The sequence below is a fragment of the Thunnus maccoyii genome, chromosome 5 (genome assembly GCF_910596095.1).
Source record: "Thunnus maccoyii chromosome 5, fThuMac1.1, whole genome shotgun sequence".
In the NCBI taxonomy this organism is placed as follows: Eukaryota; Metazoa; Chordata; class Actinopteri; order Scombriformes; family Scombridae; genus Thunnus; species Thunnus maccoyii.
The window spans coordinates 15,345,291-15,369,351 of record NC_056537.1 but is presented as its reverse complement, the minus strand read 5'-3'; the positions used below and the strand labels follow the sequence as shown (position 1 = coordinate 15,369,351).

General features: G+C 41.2%; 1 protein-coding gene across 1 annotated transcript in view; it reads right to left on the bottom strand.

Moving 5' to 3' along the window:
* Positions 1–22,284, bottom strand: part of LOC121897037 (synaptotagmin-7-like) — a 41,905-nt gene extending 19,621 nt beyond the window's left edge. The window contains exon 1 of the mRNA XM_042411287.1: positions 22,071–22,284. Within this exon, the coding sequence (XP_042267221.1) occupies positions 22,071–22,104 (34 nt within the window). The 5' untranslated portion in view covers positions 22,105–22,284. The remainder of the gene's footprint in view (positions 1–22,070) is intronic.
* Positions 22,285–24,061: the final 1,777 nt, after the last annotated feature.

Genomic DNA, 24,061 nt, shown 5'->3' with positions numbered 1-24,061 from the left:
AACTGTAATAGCATCCAGGATCTGCCTGCTCAGGGAAAAGATACTGCACAGGGAATATGCTAGTTGTTAACTTTTTTTAATGTAACCTGTGACTCTACAATCTAATGTAACTTTCTGATGTGCTCCTTGGCCTTGGAAGAATTGACCAGGCAGGTAGTTAGCTAACTGATTCATCCTAACAACTGCAGCTGTCTAATCCATTCCATACAATGTTGTTCTTGATTTCTAGTTTTTGGGAAGGTTAAAAAAACACACCACACTTCAAACTCTTAAAATGCCGATATGTCTCTCACTGCAGCCCCATGTAGATCCCTTCAACATGGAGATATCTGAAGGTTTACAGGCTTACTGTGTCTAGTTATACTTGCTAAGCTATGATTGGACAATCTCTGTTTTGAGAAGGCGTTTAATGAACAGTCAATTAGTAAAACACACATTTGTTCCACTTCACATCTTTTTGCAATAGTCATCCTTATCAAGGCAAAAAATGGTAATAGTGTCTTGTGTTGTGCCAAAGATTTTGTCTCCTCTGACTTCCTACGTACTTTCTATCATCATCCTCTCCTCTGCAATTTACTGTACCTTCTAGTTCATAGCTATTCACCGTTTACCATCTGTGTTGAAAGTTGTGTTTTAGCTACTGCCTGTCTAAAAAAGGCTACATGTACATGCGCTCAAAATTGCCAACACATACACATTAATACACACATACTCTTCCACTTGACACAGCTTAAGCACAGTGACATGAGTGGGAACACATGCGCTTTAGGGATGTGAAGAAACTAAGAAAGTGGAGAGAGAACAGTGCCGGAAAAAGCAGAGTGGGAGTGAGGGAAGAGGGACTCAACTGTAATGCTATTGAGGAGCAATTTGTGAAGCTTTTGCATATGCATACAGGCCTACAGTCCCCATCTGCCCACATCATCAGCTCACTGCTGGTGACATCAACCAAGACAAAGAGGTCTCGGATGCTCCAGATGTATTATGTGGGTGGCATTATAAAATCTAATCCAAGTCAAAGTCAATTGTATTTGCCTAAGGATACAGGGCAGAGTTGCATGCATTCATGGTATGTGTGTATGTGAGTGCGTGTGTGTGTGCGTGTGTGTGTGTGAGTATGAATGCATGTTTCTGCGTTTTTGTATCTATGTCTAATCCAGTTCCTCTCCTCGCATAAAAATGTTAGCCTGAATATTCTCGCTCCTTCAAAAATGGGAAAATAATTATTGAGGGTGTAATTAAAGTATTGGCAGGACAAGTGCAACTTTAATTGAATGACAGCTAAATGACAGTCAAATGACAGTGAAGCAGTCTAGTCTCAGCATCTCCGTTATGGTTTATATAAAATCTCATCAAAAACCACGCAACTACACAATGAGCTTAGCTTAAGACGTTTACATGATTATTCACAACCAAAACAGACACACGTCTAATGACTGGAGTTCATGTGAAAAAGCCAGACAGGCTCCATTTGTCATAAATGAATTAATGTAGATTCATGACTACCTGGAGGCTTCTACCTTTGCCTTCTTTATTCAATTAAAGACTGCTTGTAAAAAGCACTTTATTACCTGTCTGGACAGACCAGGCAGTAAAAACCCATGATACAGCAAACCCTAGCCTCTAGCTAGAGGTTAAAGTATTGACTCGGCCACAACCCAGCCAAAGTCTTCTCCCTTCAGACTTCATAAAAGCCACTAAAACACAGACCTCAGGAGACCTGATGCCATCCCTCTGTGTGTGTTTGTCTGTCTCTTGGTCTGTATGTCTGCCCATGTATGTCTTTGTCTTTCTGCAAATGGCACTCACTTTCCCTGATGTCAAATCCTCACACTAACTTGTACTCCGGTGTGATGACCGATCACACTGCTGCCTCACCTGTAACCACAACCTTCTCACAACTGGTGTCAGGAGCGGCGACGAGGGGAGGATGTACAAGTGTACACGTTTGACAGCTAAGTGAGGGACAGTGGAAGGTTACTTTGGAAGAAATAACAGGTCTGATGTTGTCTTTGTATGTGCAACAGGCTGCTGAACTGTAATTTACACTGTCATAGGAGTGCAGATGGAGGACAGAGTAACTCCGCACCAGGGTGCATTATATTTGTTCAGTGGCCGCTGCTCTCATCAGATGGAACAGAGAATCCCATCTCTCTAGTGACCTCCTTTCTCCCCAGGTGACCTTTCTCGTCAGCGGCTGTGCATTAATGGTAAAGCTCTACAATGGTCGAAGTGATCCTGTCCTCTTCAGTTCTGTGGACTGAGCAGAGACCCCAGGGACGACACTACATTGGCTCTGTGTCAGAAGGAGATTTAAATACCCCTCTGCTTTTAGACTCCAGCTGGACAGACACCACAGAAAATAACTCTCATTAGCATCAGCCAATGTCAGTGGAAGGACGAATTAAAGTAATGAAATATATCCTACAATGTCGACTGTAAAGCATCTCCCTCATCTCACTTAAAAGTGGGCTTCTTCCAACAAACACATTTAACAATTAATTATAAAAATCTGCGGCATACCCCAGAATGAAGTTTTACATTTTTGCAGACAGCCAGCTCTATATAAACATAATTTGCTCTTCATAAGCACAGGGTCATCTTGGACAGGCCTTCAGCACTGCTGTCTGTTGCTTGACTGCTCATTGATGTGTTTGCTTGTATAACTGTCAACAATTTACAGCTGGGTAGTACCCAGCAGACTGAGACTTATTGACGATGCCATGCAGCTGCTCACTCACAACAGGATACAGTCAGGAGCTCATGGGAAATATAGTTTTCCACAACTACCAGTCCTCGTGGCCTTCATTTCTGCAGGGAGCAGCCTGTAATTTTCCTTCCACGTTAACTCAATTACATAGCACCTGAGGACATTTTAGCCTAGCTTCATACTGTAATAGCTTGTCTTAATTCTTACTCGCAAGCATATTAATAGAGACTGTTGTGGACATGTGAGCCTGACACTCACACGGCGGGGCTCTTACTGCAGTCAATACCACCTTGGAGTATGGGAGTGGCCATAATACCTGCAGTACCGTGCGGGATGTCACTGTTCGTCACGTCAACCAATACAGCGAAGTATTCCATCTGGCTGGCGGGGCAGCAGAGAATAAATGGCAGGCTTGGCTGCTGCCATTAAGCAGAGTGACACACACAGAGCTCTCACACCTACTTGACATTATCACCCTAACATCATGACAAGGATGTCATTTGGCTAACTATTGCAGGCGTAGCCGAGAGGGGAAATAATAGAGGGAGTGTGAGTTCAGGTTGGAGAGGAATTAAGACTGAGAAAGAGAAGAGATTTAAGTTATTACCTGAAGATGTCTCTTTGGCTGCGTAATAATGAGCAACACTGTATTTATATATATGATTATGCGTGGAAAGTGGTGATGTATTGTTTTCCATCGTTTTCTCATTTTACTTGCTGCCCTCTTGAGAGCTTGCAGTACTGACATGGGCACATGCAAACTAAGTTGTCACAAACAATCTCACCAGCATTATGGACATAATTTATTGTGATTGGAATGAACAACAAAGAGGCAGAACTAACCTGATCCGTGGTTGATTTATTAACTCTCTTCAAGAGCGCTATAACTCTCGTCATGTGTAATGGGCCAGATGGAGTAGGCGAAGAATAACGGATGCTGTTGAGGCAGCCTCTCAGCCCCGTGTCTCTATGAGGTCTGTTAAATTACTAAAAGGACAAACAGGGTGGTTGTGTGATTTGTATGCAACCTGACCTTTAAGCCGATTGAGGAGCTCTTGAGAACACAAAGCTATCCAGAAACAGCCTCCAAACAGAGGTTCCTGTTAGATCACTATCCGATAGAGATTTGGTTGTACTGAACAGAGGTTTTCCCAGATCCTTTTTTTCCCTTGTTCTTTCTAAAAGAGATTTCACTTAAGCTGTGTTCTGCTGAGTTTAGTTTGGTCAGGATTAGGTTCAGTATAGTGAAGAAAATTCAGTCACAAAGGAGTTTTTTAGCCACATTAGCAGCATGGCTCTAGTGATGGTAATGTCAGTCTATCTGTTGGTGTACTAACAGATAGACTGACATAAATTGGTCTATCTGGTGGAGAGGTTGGTCTACTAAATTTGTCCAGACTAAAATATCTCGACAACAATTAGATGGATTAAATTTTGTACAGACATTTTTGGACTGTAGTGCAATATCTCGATAACTATTCAACAAATGTTAATACGGTAAACTAAAATGGTGAACATGGTAATCATTATAACTGCTACCAATCAGCATGTTAGCATTGTCATTATGAGAATGTTGGTATACTGACCTTTGCATTTGCCTCAAAGAACTGCTGTACAGCCTCGCAGAGCTGCTAGCAGGGCTTTAGACTATTGGGGCCAAATCCACAAAGAATGGATTGCGCCTGCTAATAGCACCGTCATTGCACATTGCACCCACAATCTACCCTGCTTTAAGGTCCTATTCATGAAGGATATTGCGCTAATGGTATGCTGGCACAAACATGCCCATAAAGTTTTGTAGCTGAGTGCAATTTGCTCTTGTTTGGTGTCTGACTGAGTGAGCGGGGAGCACAAAAGCCTCAAATTGCCAATCTTTAATTAGCAAATGTGCACACACACAGAGCTCTCCACAATCCAAACCAAACCAACTATCATGTATTTTTCTTCTTTTATTTCTCTTGTATTTTGCATCTATAACATGATCTACTGAAATGTCAAAATACAGTTATTAATGTGACTCAGTCAGGTACTAAACATGTTAGATTAATGTCTGAATCTTACAATAATGTCATTCAGGTGTCACTGATTGTATCCAGGATTTTGAAGAAACATCAGTACTGATGTTCTGTTTGTTGCCCACAGCTGGCTGTGTGTCACAGCTGGCTGCAGCATCACACAGCAGCTGAAATGATAAGTGCATCTCCAAACTGACAAAGAGGCTGCGCGCATTTACGCATGTGGCACATCAGCAGTAACTTCATTAACACTGGATCGGTCAGGATCAGATGGTGATTAATGTTCTGTGTTACACAGGTCAGCTGTTACACACATATTCCAGGTTTATATGGTGGCATTGTTTGTAATAAATCAGCCCCTTACTGTATGGATGAATCCTGAGCTCCGTCAGCACTGATATTTTTATTTTTAAATCCGAGATAAGCCCACAACCCCACTTAAGTGTCCGCATAAGCCTTTTGTGGATTTGGCCCTTAGTCTATGGTCAAATAGGTTCAAAACATCCTATCAATGCACTGATAAGTAAACAATTATTATTGAAAGTCAAATCATGCAATTAAATCTGAAAAATAAAATATTAGATCAAGCACTTAAGTGCTTTGTGGGCATTTGGTGACTAAACACACCACTTCTATTTGAAATTCAGTGGCCATTCACAAGCTAATGGCATAGTTTTGCACAAATCCCTGACAGTTATCTAATGGATTTGTGTAAAGTGGCTAGCACTATAGCATTTCAAAACACTACTTGATGCACAGATGAAATGTAAGTTTCATGGGGGGAGTATGTGTGTGGGGGTATGTGTCCATGCCTATTTGTGTAATTGTTAGAACGTGTGCTGTGCGTAGCCTGTGGATGCAGGGTGATTCACCAGGCTGTTCTGCAGGATTCCTGTGTGGGCTGACAGTCGTGGAGAATGGGACCTGAGACGAGGAAGAAGGGGGGATGAGGAACCGGAGGGAGAACGGTACACAGCGTACCATGCAAAGATTACTGCTTCCCTTCTAGACCCTGGTACACATGTCCTGGGCAACTGGTGAAATGACAAGTGTCACTTCCACAGCGTTCCTGGCTGATGTATGCCTGAACGGTTGAGTGGACATAAACAGCTGATGTAATAATATGTGTGCTGGGGTCTGAAGTGTCACTCCCTTCTGCATCTGGGCTAGGGAGATTGTGCAAACCTTTGCTCAAAAAGCAGCACCCAAAATAGGATTAGTCCCGAGCAAGTAAAAAATCAAACGCAGAGGACTGCCAGCATGCCCTACCTCCAGGCTGTGCTAGTTGGGGGCTGGCAGGCTGGGGGCTGGGGGCTGGGGAGGGGGAGAGGAGAATGCGCGTATGGCTGGCTGTGGCCATGCCGTCAGGCTGGAGGAAGACAGTGAGTGAGCATGGGCACGCAGGCCCACAGATGCTCAGGGCTTTTCACTAGTCTGCTTTCCAATGCAAAGCCAAAAAGGACTAGGCAGGGCTTACTCATTACTCATATCACTAGTTTTCCCCCTAAAACAATCCTTTTTTTACTTCGTCGTTTGGTGGTGATTGCCAAGGGGGTTCAATACAAAACCCTGTTCAGACCAGCTGTATTCAGAATGTGTTTAGATTGAGCTGCTAAACAAACTTGACACAAACACATCAGAATGTGTCTAAAAGTGACTACATCACTTCATTTTTGTCTGTAGGAAACTGCAACCACAGCTGAAGAGAGAAACACATGCTTCAAAACATTGTTGAGTTGTTTGGCACAAACAAACAACTTGTCGTGCTAAATGCATGTTCTGCAAATTTGACCCCACGGCCCTTGCATGCATTCAGAGAGGCAATTGTTTTCACACTACATTGAATATGTAGCCACATGCATCACTGGCCACCTTTGAGTGCAACTTGAGCGATTGGATCCCAGGAGATCCTTAAAGCTGTTTGGGTGCAATTAAACCTTTATTCAGAGCTGTTCACTGCCGATCAGATCACCCAAGATCCATTTTGGTTCTAAATGCAAGCCTCAGTGAAAAGGGTTAGTCATAACAAGGCACTCAAGGCACATTCCCATTAAAACCTGGAGATGAGAGCCCAGTATTTCTCGCCAAAATCTACTCCGCATCAGCAGCAGCTTATAGCTTTAAACATATTGCTGCGACCCCATAGATGTGTTCTGTCTACCTGGAAAGACAAGATGATTGCCCAGGGCAAAAACGACATTGAAATCCACTATTTTACAGATTGTGCCAGGCACTGCTGTGGCCTGAGTATCGGACTGAACGTATGTTCCAATGAAGTAGAAAATCACTGCAGAGCAGCAAAGTCTGTGGAAGTATTGGATTTAAACATAGGCTTTGCCCTGGGCAAACAATTTATCACCCCAGGCAGAAAGCAGACATCAGTTAGATCACAAAAATACCTTTTAAGATGCAGCCCACTGACAGGCCAAATAATTACATATTGACTTTACCCCAAAGATTTGCATATGGAACAGTCGGTATTCAATCATGGAGTAATGTGTGCAGGGCTATAGTTGTGAAGGAATATACGTCTCCATAACTAGTAAAGCTACCACACAACTGTTGTATGTAAAAACTAATGTCTAACCTTGAAATTCTGTTTGTATTTTAATACTAAATTGTAGCTTAAAGTCCTGCTTTGTGGATTTTTTTCAGAAATAAGAATAAATGAAGTTCAAAATCTGTAAACGAAGTGGCTCCATCCCCAAATCAGGGTGCAAAACAGCATTCAACAGGTGGAGTATTGAATGCTGAAGATATGTAGCCCTGATGTTACAATTAAATGTCTAACAACAATGCTCCCAAACCTCAAACCACCAAAAACAACATTCAAATATTGGCTGCATGCAAGAGATTATCCTTTTCTACCACTGCACACAACAATAACCTCACATCAACACAATGGTCCCATATAACCAGTCGGACAAACTGATAAGAGGTTATTCTGAAAAACAGAGCATTAAACATGGTTGGCCTTGTGTTTTTTTCCACCTCAAAGACAGTGTAATTATCGGAGGAATGGTTGTTCTACTGCATAACATAAATGAAAAAAAAAACAACAATAACCACAATTTTATGATTATCTGTAGTTCTGTATTTAGAATCAAAGAAACATCATATACGGCAAGAAATTCAATTTTTTCCTGGAAAAAAAAAAGTGATATATTCCTGGCAAGTAATCATTTTAAAATCCTGGGAGAACCTTCAACCCTAATTTCCATCTCTCTGTGGCTTCACCTGCTTCTCACTCCCACCGGTCATTCCTTCTTCAATTCATTTCTCTGTTTTTTCTTCATTACTCTACCTAAACTTCACAGACTCCAAGTACCTGTGATTGTGATTTCTTGGTACATAGTACACTAACAGGAGGTATTTTATGGTCCACGTCCAGGCTGTCAAATATGTCTGGAGCACATTAGACAAAGTGCTGCTGCAAACAGTGGGTAATAAACGAAAAGCGACAGAGGGGAGTGTACTGTGTTTAGAAGTAGTGGAAGAAGAGGAAAATGGAGCAGCCAAAAGGACACAAGAAGCTTTCTCAGTGAACTTCCCGGTGCAATTCCCCGTTCACACTACATACTCCCCTCCTCTCCCGACCGTCCTCTGGTCCTCTGTCATTCTAATTCTGTCCCAGTCCTGCAAGTTTTAAAATTTCAAAGGCGATTTAGAGCAATACTGACCAGCAGTTTGTGAGATGCAAATATGACACAGAATTAAATATTTAATACCAATAGCCTATTACATCATATTAATATTTCAGAGGAGTAAAGGAGAGGGGGTGAAGTGTGGCTCTGGGATTTGGACTGAAGCAGAGGTGGTTGCAAAATCTGTCTGCCCAGAATGATAATATACCCAAAGTTATTAAAACAGGGACTAGTTTCACCACTCAGACACTAACGTGTGTTACAACACAAGGGACTGACTGTAAATACTGTACATACACCACATATGCCACATGTGTTTACAATATAGGTAAAAGCTTATACAGCACAAACCACTATAGATCCATGTATGGGCTTTGCCATATAACCTTGGGTGATTCATGTTTTATACATGACCCCTTCTTGGTATGTCTCATGTCAATAGAGCCTGCGTGAACAGTCTTTAATGAGGTTTGTCAGGCACTTTAAGAAGGAGGAAGATTGTCGGAAGAAGCTGGGAGCCACATGCCTGTCAATCCTCTGCCATGTCTGATGTGCAGTCATTATGTGTTTGCCTCAGAGTCAGAGCCTGTTCAGTGGGGGATCATGGAGTGCAGTGATCATCAAATATTAACAGTAATATTTAAGCAATGCTACTTCTAAAACAATCCCAATTGTGAACATAATCTATATCCAGCTGTAGTTTCACACAGCTGTTCTGGTGCGTCCATTTTACCTCCTCTAGCCACATGCTTTAAGCCTCTTCCCTATTTCTGGCTTTTGCTTGTTTCTCCCACTTTGTCCTCACCTCCTCCCTCTGTTGCTCTGTAATTAAGCAGTGTATTTTAGAGGGCAATGAACTCACAGACAGTGGAGGAACAGATATACCCCAGGGAAAGATGGTGTGAGAAGCAGATACTATGACGTCCTGTGCATGTATTATCGGCTATTGGATGATCACATACAAGACAACATAATTTAGTAGGACTGGGTATCGAATTGGATTTCCTGAATCAATTTGATTCTGATTCACAAGATCCCGATTCAATTCGATATTGATTTGTTTAGGGATATTTCAGTTACAGTATCAATTTTGCTTGGTCATGAAAGAGATTCTCAGAAAACGAATGCTGTAAATTGTACAGGGAACCTTCTACTTGGTGCATTATTTAAAATATGAATGTTTACATTGAGAATTGACCCCAAAGCAGTTACATTAATGTACTTTGTATTTAACATGAACACACTACAGCAGTCAACACAATATAGTGCAACTCTACAGACTCTACAGTCAGTATAGAGTATTGAGTGACCAGATAAGTGCTTTCTTTAGTGCAGTTTATATACAACTTCAGATTTGAAATCGAATTACCTGGCAGACAGTGTAAATAAGGTGGCTACAAACATATATACTGTAATGTAAACATCACTAATACCTCAGGAAAACATACACTTTGCTGTGATTGTTTCACAAAGCTTTTGTGCAACAGGCTTGGCGGTGCCTAAAGGCAGATGTCTGGATTCATTTCAGATTTAAAAAGGCATATATTAAAAAATCAATCTCAAAGATTTTATGAATCGATATTGTAAAATTTAAATGAAGATCACTTTGAATCGGAAAATCTATTTTTTTTAGACCCAGCCCTATAATTTAGCAGAGTGAATCTCATCTACAGCTCACAAACCATTACCTCCCAGGAAGGAATATCACCACAGGCAGGATGCACTGTAGAGTCAGTGCACACACACATACACACACACACACTCAATGATAGCATGACAATTATCATATATTGGTTTTTGGCATTCAGGCTTCTTTTTTGATTATGTAATCAACATGCTTATTTTGGTGGCGAGTGAGCTGAGCTAAATCACAGTGCATTCTGGGAGCTCTCTGTTTGACCTGCATGTTTGTTTTTTCGGGCTGTTCAGCAGAATGCTGCATGTACCCAAACATCCTGAACGCATGGAACACACCATGGGACTGGAGAGTCAAGATTTCTTTGTTTACTTGTGCAAATGCATGTCTGAGGGCATTTGAGCATGTGCCAACTCTGTGGGCAAATAGACTCCAAGAGTGAGTGACCAAATATTGAAATATCACCCAAAGTCAAGACTATTGGAGTGCATAATTCTTCGCTTTTTATGACTCATTAGGGGCATCAGTGGCCCCTCCCAAGTCTGAGAGCCATAATCACTAAGAAGGGTCTCAGGGCGGTTGGCATTAATCAATGAATGTTGCGTACATGAAATATGATCTGTGGATGTAGAAAAGCGCTGCTGTTCATTAGCGTGAGAGTGAAGAGAGAAAAAAAGAGAGAGAGATTTCTACAGCATGTCAGATGTGTGGACCAGTGGCACAATAGGCACATTTCAGCTTTGTAGCCCAGACCAATCAGAAATGTGCTGCTTGGACGAGCCAGCCCAATCTGGTGTGTCTCAGCTCTACTGAGTCTGGGGCTGAGCTCGCTCAGCTCACTCCCATGCATGCACAATTGCTTGCATCCAATTCATTGTGCTCTTCCAGCTGCACCAATTCACACCGCTGCCAAGGCAAACATAGGATGATAAGCCTGCATCCGCAAAAGTTAGATGACTGGTGGGGAATCAAGAGGAGCAATGAAAACAGTAATCCAGATCATTTTTGAAGATGGAGTGGGAGGGAGAGAGAACAATAACCATAGTCTCCCAGCTGTTGGTATCAGTAATTTGATCTATGTGTTCATATCAGGTACCCTGATTCGCTGTTAACGTGGTCAGAAAAATATTTAGTTGATGAATCTCAAGCCCTCTAGTTCCTTTGATTCTGTGTCCCCACCAGTTTTTCAATTTCAATTTTAGTCTGGAGGTGTGGGACTGTGTATTTCTTTTGTTGGTGTCTGGTTTTCCCTCATCATCTGTCCCTTCCCTGGGCTCATTACTCCCTCTTCTGCCTGCTCCTCCTCCTGCTCCTGCTCCTCCTCCTCTGCCCCTTGCTCACTCCATCCTATTCTCCACAAGGAGGTCTAGTGGGGCACCAAAAGCATGAAAGATGCCAATTTTTTGAAATGCCTTATTTGTCCAAATGAATAGATACACCCTAGGCAGATGTGAAATGTAATAATGGTCTAAACATGTTCACTAAAATGTTTTCTTTATCAATTTACCAAAGAAAAGAACTGATTAGGGTAGTGAATAGAGCAAAATGAGGACATACTGACAGCTGTTGCTAAAAAATCTTTCTATTATTATCACTACAGTTCTTATTAAAGCATGAGTGTGAAAACAGAGACACACAATGACTCTTGCTAAATACTATTCATGACCCTTTGTTCAGTTCTGCAGAACAATAGCACTCTCTCCTTCATCTGCAATATCTGTGTATTTTCTAACTAGTCCTGATGCAGCCACAAAGTGAGGACTGCTCTAATGGAAGAGAGTAATGCAAGGACACACGAAGTGCTCGCTGCTATCTCTGGCATTTTAACCTCACGCTGTCACGAGCTACCTCCTTGGCTCAAGCACAGGGGAGACAGACTGACAGGCTGATCCATCAGGTATTGTAGCTACAGTTATGGAACAGTGAGTGGATTTAATCCAGGGAGAGGCCCTACCTATACAGCCAGCTAGATAAGGCGAAAGAAGGAAAATATCCCCTGCCTTGCTGGTCACCACTGAAGCAGGGTAATAGGGAGATGAGACGAAGGGAGGAAGGAGAGAGGAAGGAGGAACGAGGCAGAAATGCTCAGGCAGCCAAGCTGAGGAGATGGCACTCACACAGCCCAATCTGTCAGTCTGACTACCTTGCCAGATACAGGGTGGCTCACACAAAATCACACACTCTTTGCTAAATACCAAGAGACAGTGCGGCTACACACACAAATTAATGCTCGAGCACACACACCAAGTTGTGGAACATGTTGTACTGAAGCGAACAGCGTGATACATCATCTGTGTAAACAGAACTTTTTAAGAAAATACCTGCACTGTTCAGTTTTTACCTCTTCTCCATTTTAACAAAACTTGGATTTTGTGCAAAGATCACATTCCCTGTAAACCTTTCTTGCCTTTTTCCCTTTTTTTTTTTTTTACTATTAAAACATTTTTTTGAAATTGACTAGCACGATCTGACTGCTCCTTTAATGACTTATGGAGGTTTCCTTTCACTTAAAGTCTGGACGTACTGGTGAAAGAGTGGTTATGGTTCCAGCAGGGGACCTTTGTTGCGTGTCATATCCCTGTCTCTCTCCCCTTATTTCCTGTCTGTCTCTACACCATCAGCTGTCCAATACGACAATAAAAAAGTTAAGGGTCATTTTTACAGTATCATACCCTGCAGGTCAGCTCCACAGGGTCTATTTAAGATGAATAAAATGACAGTTCATTGCTGGCAAAATGCTTTGAACCCATTATTACGGAAGCTATTACTCTTCATCTAAAATCATAGTGTGGAAAGATTAATTACGCTTTAGAATGGTAATGATGTCTGTCAACAGAATAATTTGCCAAGAATTTGCTGGAGTCTTAAACTGAATATGATTGTGTGACCACTGGAGGTTTAATGTGAGGATTAGTGGCGGTGGTTGCGTTTCAGGATGACAGAATGAGAAAATGGACATTTTTCTAAAAAGTAAAATAAAATTATATCAGTAGACAAACTGGAGACAGAGCATGGATACATTAAGATAAAGACTATTGAAAACAATGACAGTAAAAGCTGGGAGTGACCCCGGGGACCACCAACGAGGTGAACTTTTGACCTCCTGCAAACAAAGTCATCATACGTTATCACTCCTCTGCACACCATTGCTCTGGAGAGATAATGTCACAGGGCGCCACCTCAGATCTTTCACATCAGCACCTTGGAGCTCCGAAACACTATGGCAACTGCTCACACACGTAATCTCTCCTGGGTGTGAGATGCAAACAGGCCTAATATGTTTGAAGAGACAGCAGTGATCACATTTCCAAGTGACTCCTTGCATCTTGCTAGGATAATCGAATGAAGAATGTTCTCTGCAAACCACAATTCCGCTTTCAAACCATTTGATCCTAAGATGACAAGCACCAGGCTATCCATTATGCAATAGTCTCTTTTTCTCCATCGCTAATCAAAAACTAGAGCAGGTTCTCAGGATGGGATTAACGGTTTATTCCTCGTCTCTCTTTGCATTCAGAGAGAAAAGTTGGTGGGGCACACCTGCAGAGCTTCTGCGTTTCATTTTAAAAACACGTGGTCTTTACCAAAGGTATCGCAGCACCTGCTGACAGTGAGAGCTGCAACAAGACAGCAGAGGTCATCGAGTGGTGAAGGGAGAAAAAAAAAAAAAAGCAACAGAGAGAATGAGAGGAAGAGACTGCAAGGAGAACATGGATCAACACGACGGGACTAGATGGTTACGCAACAGCATCCATTGAAAAATTCACTAGCAACGCTCACCATCATACAGTCTAATTGTAAACATCATAACTGAGCCAGCACTGCCTCTGAGTTTCAGTCACAGTCAATTTAAAGTTACACATTTATTAAGCCAATCCTGTCGTGAAAACAGGATTGAAGAGAATATTAAGTATTAGGACTGTGTTGTGAATCCATATTACAAGCTCTATTCATCTCTGGCTTCCTTTCTTTCCCTCCTCTGCATCCTTTCTTGATCCCTCCCTCCCTCATAAAATCCCCCCTCCCAGACTAAACCAATCTGCTGTCACCAACCCTTCATTCTTTACTATGTAGGCCTCCCATCCCCACTGTTTTTCCTTTACACACACACACATAGACATATACACACAGGGCCTCCTCTCCTCTGTGTGACCTTGACTGGCTAGCACTCCAGGGCTTGTTCTTTGCTTCTCCCTCTCCCTCTGTCTCTCTTGCTCTCTCCATCTTTTCATGCTCGCCCCCACTCCATCGTCTGCCTCTCTACCTCTTGCTTTCTATCACTCTTCCCCCGGCCGGCTGATGTTAACTGGCGCGGTCCTTTTTCCTTCTCCCCAAGACACAGAGGAGAAAGGGACAGAAGATAGCAGAGAAAAGAGAAGTGAAAGACCTCTCCCTCCTCTGCAATCCAGTCAGCTGAGAGAGTCCACCATAAAAATAACTCCAGCACTATGGGCCTGTATCAACAAGTCTGCAATACGGATCCTGTCTTATTTCTTATCTGTATAATACAGGACTTCCATCTTTAATTAAACATGAGGTCAAATAAGTGAAATGAAACCAAAAACAATCATTGTGTTTATCATTTATTAACAAATCTTCTGATATCCAACATTCCCTCACATTACATAATTTTATGTTATATAAGTGTGATGTTCCACACAGGCTGCACGTAAATTGATTGAAAATCATTTCTTTATTTCTATTATAACGAAATTTTATTTCCTTGCAGCGCAAATTACTTGACGATTCAAAGTGTGATTAGACTTTTGCTCTAATCAGCTGATACGGCTTCCTGTTCCACCGGGGAGGATGACGAGCTTTCTCAGAGGAACAGTGAAGCAGCAGGTCCAAATCTGTGTTTCGTCGCAGGTGTTCCTACAAAAGCATCTAATTGCCCCCATCGCAGCATTGTAGGCCTGTTCCTCTGACTCCAGTGATCCTTGAGATTTTCCCAATGGCTTAGCTCACAACATCCATCTGTATAATAAATTGGAGATGTTAACCATTTGACTATCTATTCAAAGCTAAATAAACTGAAGCTCAAGTGACGGAGAGATCTATTAAATGTCAAACAGGCTGATTAAACGCTCTGTAAAATTACGCTATTCCTTTGCCAGTTTATGTACCTTACATATCGAAAGGTCTCTGCAGAGATTGCGTTCACAAATCTGATGCTCACAGACTAAATCTTATGCATTTCATTCAAGCTTTGCTGTAAAATATGACATTTTCATCTTCTCTACATTTGATATCAATACAGTAAGTTGACAGAACAAGAAAAATAGCTAACGTGGCGGCTTTGTCCTTTAAAAAATATTAGGTGAGAAAATAGAGGGCATCATGAATTAATATCTCCAGTAATCTTCCTTTTAAGTTTGATCACAGAAATGTAGACTTGTTAAGCGCAGCTGCAAAGCCCATAGCGAAACCTTTTCTTAACACAACCAGCTATTTTTCAATTCATCTTGCTCTAAGAGGCATGGACATTACAAGACTGCCACAGCAATGCCCCCAAAATAATTTCCCATTCCACATTAGTGAAACAGCCATGAAGTAGAGGGACATCATCAATTTCTACAGGGCAATAATAACAAAGAGGTTAGGAACTCACAGTCTTCTGCTGACACTTACACTTCACACCATGTTAAATTCCCTCCGTTTTCCATCTCATTTCCTTAGCAGTTAAATTCCTTTGATGCATACCAAGAATTGTAATTCACCACCAAGCTAGTATACTAAAAACTGTCAAAACCTGGGGCATAATAAAGGCCTTTTCATTCAGAGGTAAGTGACTACAGTAAATCACACCTTTATATCCACTATACAAAGGCTCCATAAGCACAACGTTGAAAATTTATATGACAACATGGAGACAAATTCAGGGGGGGGGGGCACAACTGATGAGGTACCACAAAAAATCCAGTTGGACTGTTTCATTTTAACATGATTAATAGTCTCTGTGAGGCTGTACTTGGGCACAGTGGTGCTTTGAGCTAAATGCTACAACAAACAATAATAATTACAATGTTAACATGCTGATGTTAAGCAGGTTTTATGTTACCATGTGTGCAGGTATTTGGTCATCCAAGGAGGGTTGAATCGAGGGCAACTGGACTTGCCCAAAGGGCTTCTTCAGTTCTAACTGACTGGTGGGGAGTCCGAGGTATTTAACCTCTGTGGAGTCATTATCAAGGTCATAGATACCACTTGGTTCGTTAGTGCTCCTGGCTGTTGTAACAACAGTCGTTAAGAGTCATAGATGGAGGTATTTGGTCATAAACAAAAGTATTTGGACCAATTCAAGTTTGACCTGATGATGGCGCTAAATGAAAAATGAGAGGATAATCAAAGGTTTCATAATCCGAAAGGGGGGCATGAATGTCTGTACCAAAATTTGTGGAAATTCTGCCAATAGTTTTTGAGACATTTCAGCAAAGCACACCAGTCAACCTGGAGGTGACACTAAAGGAAAAGTCAGAGGAACACTAAGTCAGTGGGATTCATTCACTGGGCACCATAAATGTCTCTACATTTGCCATAAATCTACTGGAAATCCATCCAATAGTTGTAGAGATATTTCAGTCTGAACCAAGTCTTAGAAAAGGAGGCAGAAGAACATATCCATAAACTATCTTTTAGAAGTTAATCTTTTTTAATATTCGCCGTATCCATCCTCTTTTATTCACATGATCCCATAGACCTTTTTAATTTGCAGATTTATCTGCCAAAGGGCCAAAGAATAAACTCCACCTGAGGAGCTCTCTTAGTGCAGGCTCCACATGCCAAACGTAAGTCATTTAGATTGTTAGCCCCGGCCGGAGGCCTGGACTCCAGCCCAAATCCAAGGCTAGCATCAACCTAAATCAATAATGAACCTGAGGGTATTACTATATATCATATTCAAGTGGTAGGTAGTGTGGGGTGCCAGATAGAGTACAGGACCACACATCAAATGAATTTAGAGAAATTTGTCCCTGATGCACAAACTCCACCTCCAGACTTAGCACCACAAAAAGGAGGAAGATAACAAAACAATGGCAAACAGAAGGAAAATACTTTATGAAGCTAAGCAAACAAGTGACGCTCTACACTGATTACTTCATTATGACATAACGTCATTAACTGCGTTGAGTTTTATTCTGTACTAGACTGTGCTGGACAATGCAATAAGACAACAGAGGAAAATGTCCTGAGCTGACATTGCTCCACATTACTGATCCACCTCTTGTTGTCAGTTATACAGATCAGGGTGATTACATGCATAATACATGAAGTCAGTCAACCACAGGTTCCCTCTCTGAACATGTCTCCCCAATCCTAACCTGTACCTGAACCATTCTCCCTCGGTGGAACCAATCAATAAAGGCATCAGCTACTGTCCAACAAATCTATTGCAGTCATTTCATCAAAACAGTCATCAATAGACGAAGCAGGAAAGCTCTTCACTTACTGGTCCCCTGCTGTGTGCCAAGCTGAAAACTGCAATGAGTTTCAGTTGAAGGAAAAAAAAAAACCTTTGGTGTCTGACTTCAGCTGAAATGACTGCTGAAGTGGGAAGAGAAGTGAATCTCCCCATGCTGTATAACACAGACATTTCACAAGTAGGGATGGTCTTCTACTTGTGCATGTGGTGGTGATGATGCCGCCTGCCTGACAGATTTTTCACACTTGCTGGTGATAGTTAAAAAGGAGAAACACACACTATCATGTGTAAGCGACACACAAACTCAATCCACAGATATAAAATTAGACTTCTGCTTTATAATTCTGCAACAGAAAGAGTTACGATCAAATTTTACATACAAACATACGTATAGGGTAACTAACAATTATTTAGCCTACATCATCGATTAATCTGTTGATTATTTTCTCCAATAATCAACTAATCATTTTATCTATAAAATTATCAGAAAATAGTCAAAGGTTTTTCACAATTTCTCATAGCTGTGACAAATTGCTTACTTTGACCAACTGACAGTCCAAGACCAAAATATATTCAGTTTTCTATCATTTAAGACAAAGAAAAGCAGCAAATTCTCACATTGACTAATCCAGCAAAATTGACTAATCCTGTCAACTCTACAAAGATTAAACCTAAACTCTATTACATTCAACACCTTAGACCTCTTTTACTTCAGGAACTATTAGTGTCACCACCGTCAACTATTAGTGTCATGAATGGTGTTTCAGTTGTCCTATGTTTCAAATGGTCACTGGTTTAACATCTCTAGTGTTTGAGCACAATTAAGGCTAATTCATACTCTCCACATCCGCCCATGTCCACGAGGGTCCATGCGGCCCCTCTGTGGATGTCCGCATGCAGTCAAAATTTGTACACATAGCAATCACGTCAACTGCGCATGTGCTAGAAAAGCAAACAGGAATGCCTGTCTCGTCTACCGTCTGTCGTTTTTCTTTTTTTTTTGGACTTTTTCTTGTTGTTCAGCAACATTCAGGAACTCCAAAGCTGCATTCAGACTGAAAACAACCCTGCGTAAAACAATACAAGGGGCTGTATTGGTGTGGGCCAGTGAGACAATGAAAAACAATCCAGCAAGTCCAGTCGGAGTAACAGATTATTGCGTTTAAAGGCTGAACAGCCAGAAAAACACTGCACAGCGGTTTGTAATACACACAGATTGGATTTTACAACTCTGGAAAGTTATCACGCTGCAACCCTGTTTACTAGCATGCACTCCTGTAACGTGTTTATGTCCGCGGACCTCAAAAAAAAGTATGAATGGAATCACGTGCACATCTGCAAGACCACAGCTGTCCGCAGAACGCGGAAAGCATGAATTGGCCTTTACTGTGAAATACTGTTTATTCTGCCTATGCCCTTAAGTGTTTAGTCTCAAAAAGTAAACAAATGCCTCCTGTTGCCAAAAGCAAATGAATGCCACACCCATCACAAGCAGGAACACTCATCCTGTTATTTTTGGCTTTGTGAGAGTTTTGTTCAAAGTCCAATTCATCTGCTGATTAGAGTACACTTCCCCATTAAATAATTAAATATTAATGTATTTTATTTTCATCAAATTAAGAGAAGTGTATGTGGGCTGGATGGTCTGAACATCTCCAAGTTAATGGCCTACAATCAAACCCTGCTGGAGCTCACATTGCTGCATTTTTAACATCAGTAAGTAGTCTAAATAGTTGTTGAATGTTTTCCAGTGGGTATATATAATGAGCCATTTAGCCGTCACACTGAAGAGACAATAATAGGGTGCCACATTATCCCCAGCATTCAGCCCTTTCCACTTTCTACAATTTACTTTTTTCCTAAGTTCAGTATTGATCAGAGCCCACATCCAGTCTGATTTCAGATGTTATTTGACAGTGGCCAGCAGTTTCTGTGATTGTCAGGCTCACATATGATCAACCTGTTTGTCCTCATCCCCCTTTAATCCTCTGAGGCCATAATCAATATGTCCACGGTAGACCTTTCTCCCTCTCCCTGCCACTCCACCTTGAGACGCGGTGTGAATTTAAAGGCCACAAGGGAAACACCCGCTGGAAAGGAACACCCGCTCGCTTAAATCAATTAATGGCGCGCCAATCAAGTATCAAGAGTTCCTTATTTAAAAGAGTAGCCCCAACACATTAGCAGTCAGCCTACTCATAACTTTACTACTTTAATTGCAGTCCATTTACTTCTTACTGCCTGGAAGCTACATTTTGTCTTTGCCTGGACCTAATAACCCCCAATTCTAACAAGTTACAAGTACACTCATTTCTCAACATCTTGCTTTTTATTACTTGAGCACTTCCCACTGCCACACCTGATTGTCTTTCGTCACCTAGCACCTACTGTTAACCCACCAGACCTAAAGTCCCACATACTACAGTTTTTTATACTTCTACCTCTATGACCTTCAACAACACCAACAGTCTACAGCCATGCTAGCAGCTCTGTTAGGCTGTATTCAGGCACAGTAGTGCTTTGAGCTAAATGTTAATGTCAGTGCTAACATGTAGATGTTTTGTAAGTATTATTAACCATGTCACCATCTTAGTTTAGTGTGTTAACATGCTAATTTGCACTAAAAACACAGCACAGACTGATGTTGGCATTGGTTTTTCTCTTGTTTTTGGTCATAAATTTAAGTATTGGAACTGAAATGTTGATGTGACAATGGCGCCGGATGAAAAGTCTGAAAATTACCAAAGTTATAACAACTCTGGGGGGGGGATTTGGCTGCATCAAATGTCACAGGAAACCATCCAATAGTTGTTAAGACAATTCATCCACAAAGAAAAATGAGCAGAATATCAAAAAAGATTATTCATTCATTCATCCTCTAGGGAACATGAATGTCTAACCTATACCAAATTTCATGGCAGTCCATCCAACAGTTGTCAAGATATTTCAGTCGAACCAGCCAACCAACATCGCCATCCTAGCAGGTAGCGCAGCAGTTAACAATAATTCAGTAATTAACTCACCTAACCACATTCAATCCTGACAAAACACCAAGTAGCATCCTGGCAATACTTGAAGCTAGTATCAACTGGAATACGGCAAACATTACCTAGCTAATGTTTAATTACTTACAATGTATGTAATTTGGTGTAATTCAGTTTAATTTAGCGTACATATGAGTTTAAAAGGGAGACAATAGCGTTAACAAAATTTAGGGGCTTTAGTATCCTGACTGAAACTTGTAACCTAGTTGCATATTTCTCGAAAACCGTTGAGAACTTGCAACCGTTGGGAGCGCGTTACCAAGCAACCACAGCGGGACTAAAACGTCATTACATTACAACTCACGCTAATTGGGAGGGTTTTAAAAACTATTCCCTTAATATTCATATTGGGACACATTCGCTTCTGTGGAGTTCACAGTGACCTTACTGTCCTTTCTTACTAAATAGGACAAAAAAAAATTCTGGTTATCCTGACAGAATTCGTGCATCTTTTTTTTCCTTAAGAGCTCTGCATCAATATGTTCAGGCTAACATCCGGAGATTTGCATCATCATTTGCAAGCCACTGTCCTATCCTATATGCAGCAGCTGCTGCTGCTGCTGCTGCTTCTTGCACACATCCCCGTACAGTATCATGTTGTTGTTCGTGTGTGTGTGTGTGTGTGTGTGTGTGTGTGTGTGTGTGTGTGTGTGTGTGTGTGTGTGTGTTTGTGTGTGTGTGTGTGTGTGTGTGTGTGTGTGTGTGTGTGTGTGGTGAGCTCACATTGTCTCACATCACAGGGAAATGAACAAAAAAATGTCTCCTCCCACTCTGCCTTTTGCTCTTTCACACCCCCTCCTCACCTCCTCTCCCTCCTCGGTAGCAGCAGGTGTTATTCTCGTATAACCTGAAGATTTAGGTGGTAATTAGCATTACCTCTTAGCCCCAGAGAGTTATTTATGCTTCATGGTAACAGCAGGGGACACGAGTCGAGTGTGTTTCTGGACGCCCGATGAGAGAAGAAATCACGCCTCAACAACACGTGGGAGAGATTACTCAAATATGCCTCCTTTGTACCCTCTTTACCCCTCTCGCTGCTGCACGGTTATCTCTTCCCCGTTAAGCAAGCTACATCCCATTTCCTTTGTATTTTTTGCAGGATGTCGGAAGCTGTAAAGCACCATAAATAACCTACTTGGGTTTCATTGTAGCTAGAGGCTTTGACCTTGTGTTATGTTGCCCTTAAGTAGGTATTATAAATGTCTAAAACACTGACAACACAAGGCAGTGCACACCGGCCAAAACATACCTATGATGAAAAGTGTCTCCGTCTACAACAGGTTCACAATTAATCCTCCACGGTGCATTGAAATAAATGCAGGAATGGGTTCATGATAAGCATCCTCCTAGGAGGCAATTAACTGCACTGCTATTACATAATAACAGCCCACACTTTTCACCAACATCACCGGTTCATGCCAAAAGGATGAGGGTGTTAAAAAAATACGTTAACGGGAGGGATGTGTGACAGTGAAAAAGAAAAAAAAGCCCTCCTTTTCATGACAACCTCAAAGAGACACAGCGGGTCAGAAATGAAACACCTTGAAACTGTCAGGATGCTCTTCGCAAAGAGTGGCAATTCTTGTACAGGATCTTACCTTTGCTACTGTCCTCTTCCCTGTTCAGATACATGGCTGTTAGTTCACTCCGAGGCAAAAATGCGATGGCGTTGTCTCAATTATTGTGTTGGTACTCCTCTGGCGTGTGTCGTGAACTCCGCTGATGTTGGTTGTGTAGTAGTAGCTGTTTATTGTTTTGCTGCTCCTCAACAGCCTCTCCTCTCCTCCTAGTGGATAGGTAGTCTAACCAGTTTGAGACTCTCACTATCTCCCTCCCTCCTCTCTCCCTCTCTCTCTTTCTCCCTCCCTCACTCTCTCTCTCTCTCTCTCTAATAACCACCAGTTCTCAGTGGCTCAGAGGACAAAATGGGGAAAAGTGACTTTTGCAGCTGTGTAAAGAAGTCTTTGCCGCCTGTTTGCTCTGCTGCCACGTGCGGTTCTTGATGCCTTCATTTCATTTATCAATTAAAATTGTGGACCATCATCAAATACAGTATATATGAGCACTGTATTTACAGCCCACCCGTGGGGTTCAGACAGGGCTTACCTGGATTAAAAGGATGTTCAATAGTCAGATCTTTTGAGCAAAAGTACCACCCCCATATAAAAATACAACATTCAAAATCACACAGGATTAAAAGAACACAAGTATTACCATCAAAATATACTCACTGAGCACTTTATTAGGAACACCTGTGCACTGTAATGTGATTCAACACAACAGCTCTGACATAAATTCTACTTTTATGAAGCTTGTACATTTTCAGTTTTTGCTGACATTGTCAGAAAAGTGATAATTCTACTTTAAGTTTATTATTGAGGTCATAGAGAGTGGTGTTGGTGCACTGGAGGGCATTATATTGAAAAAAGTTAATTGAAAATATTTTGTCCATTAACTAGGGGGTAGTTTTCAATATAATGTTTGTAAAGTACAAGTTTTCAGTAAAAGTATCATTATGTAAAATGTCCCTCACTGTATAGATGCATGTATATTATTGGTTTATTGTTATCACTGATGCATTAATGTGGTAAGTGTTGAGCTGATATTTGCTTCCTTACACACTACTGGGTTTAATCCTCTATAAAGATGGATCATAATCTGTAATACGATCGTATGTTTTGTGTGTAAACTGTTTAGTGCAGATGAAACAAAAAGGCGATTAATCAATCGGCATTAATCGTCCATCAGCACAAAATGAATTGCCAGCCATTTTGATAATTGATTATTGGTCATTTATCAAGCAAAAATAACAAAGATTCATTATTTTCAGCCTCTCCAGTATGAGGATGTGCAACTTTCTCTATTTTACATCTTTGTAAATTGAATATATGTGAGTTTAGGACTGCTAGTTGGATAAAATAAGACATTTAAAGATTGATAAAAAGAGAAAAAGTGATGAATATTTGTCACATTTCGGTGGCAACGTATGCACTAGATAAATTGTTTAATTAATCAAAACTATTGAGTAAAGTAACTAGAGCTATCAAATAAATGTAGGGGAGTCAAAGGTACATTTCCCTCTGAAATGCAGTGAATTATATAGCAACATTATATGTGTAAGTACCTCAAAAATGTATATATGAGTAAATGTACTTAGTTACTTTCCATTACTGGCTCTCTTAAGCCTCTATGACAGATTAGTTTTTAAAGCGACAACATACTGTGGTCTGAGTGACACATTTTAATGCACCAATTTGTAAAATCTTATGAAAACTCTGCTTTGGAGTCAGTGAACACTTGTATAAGGTGAGGAAAGGAGGAACCCATCTGGCCCTGTCACTTCAAACAGGCCGCACCTGCCATCCATATCTCTTCTTTATACAAACGATGGTCAGATGGCCTTTTATTCAAGACACTTACCTATGCAAGTTTATTGACTTCATTATTAGGCACAGGCCAGAGATTAAGAGCTCTCAGCGAGTAATTGGGTGCATCCTCTGCCGGTTTTTGATGCAAGGTGATGTGGCTGCTATGCAGATACTCCCTAAATTAGATGCAGAAATGAGATGTAGATTATTTTAGCACTCTT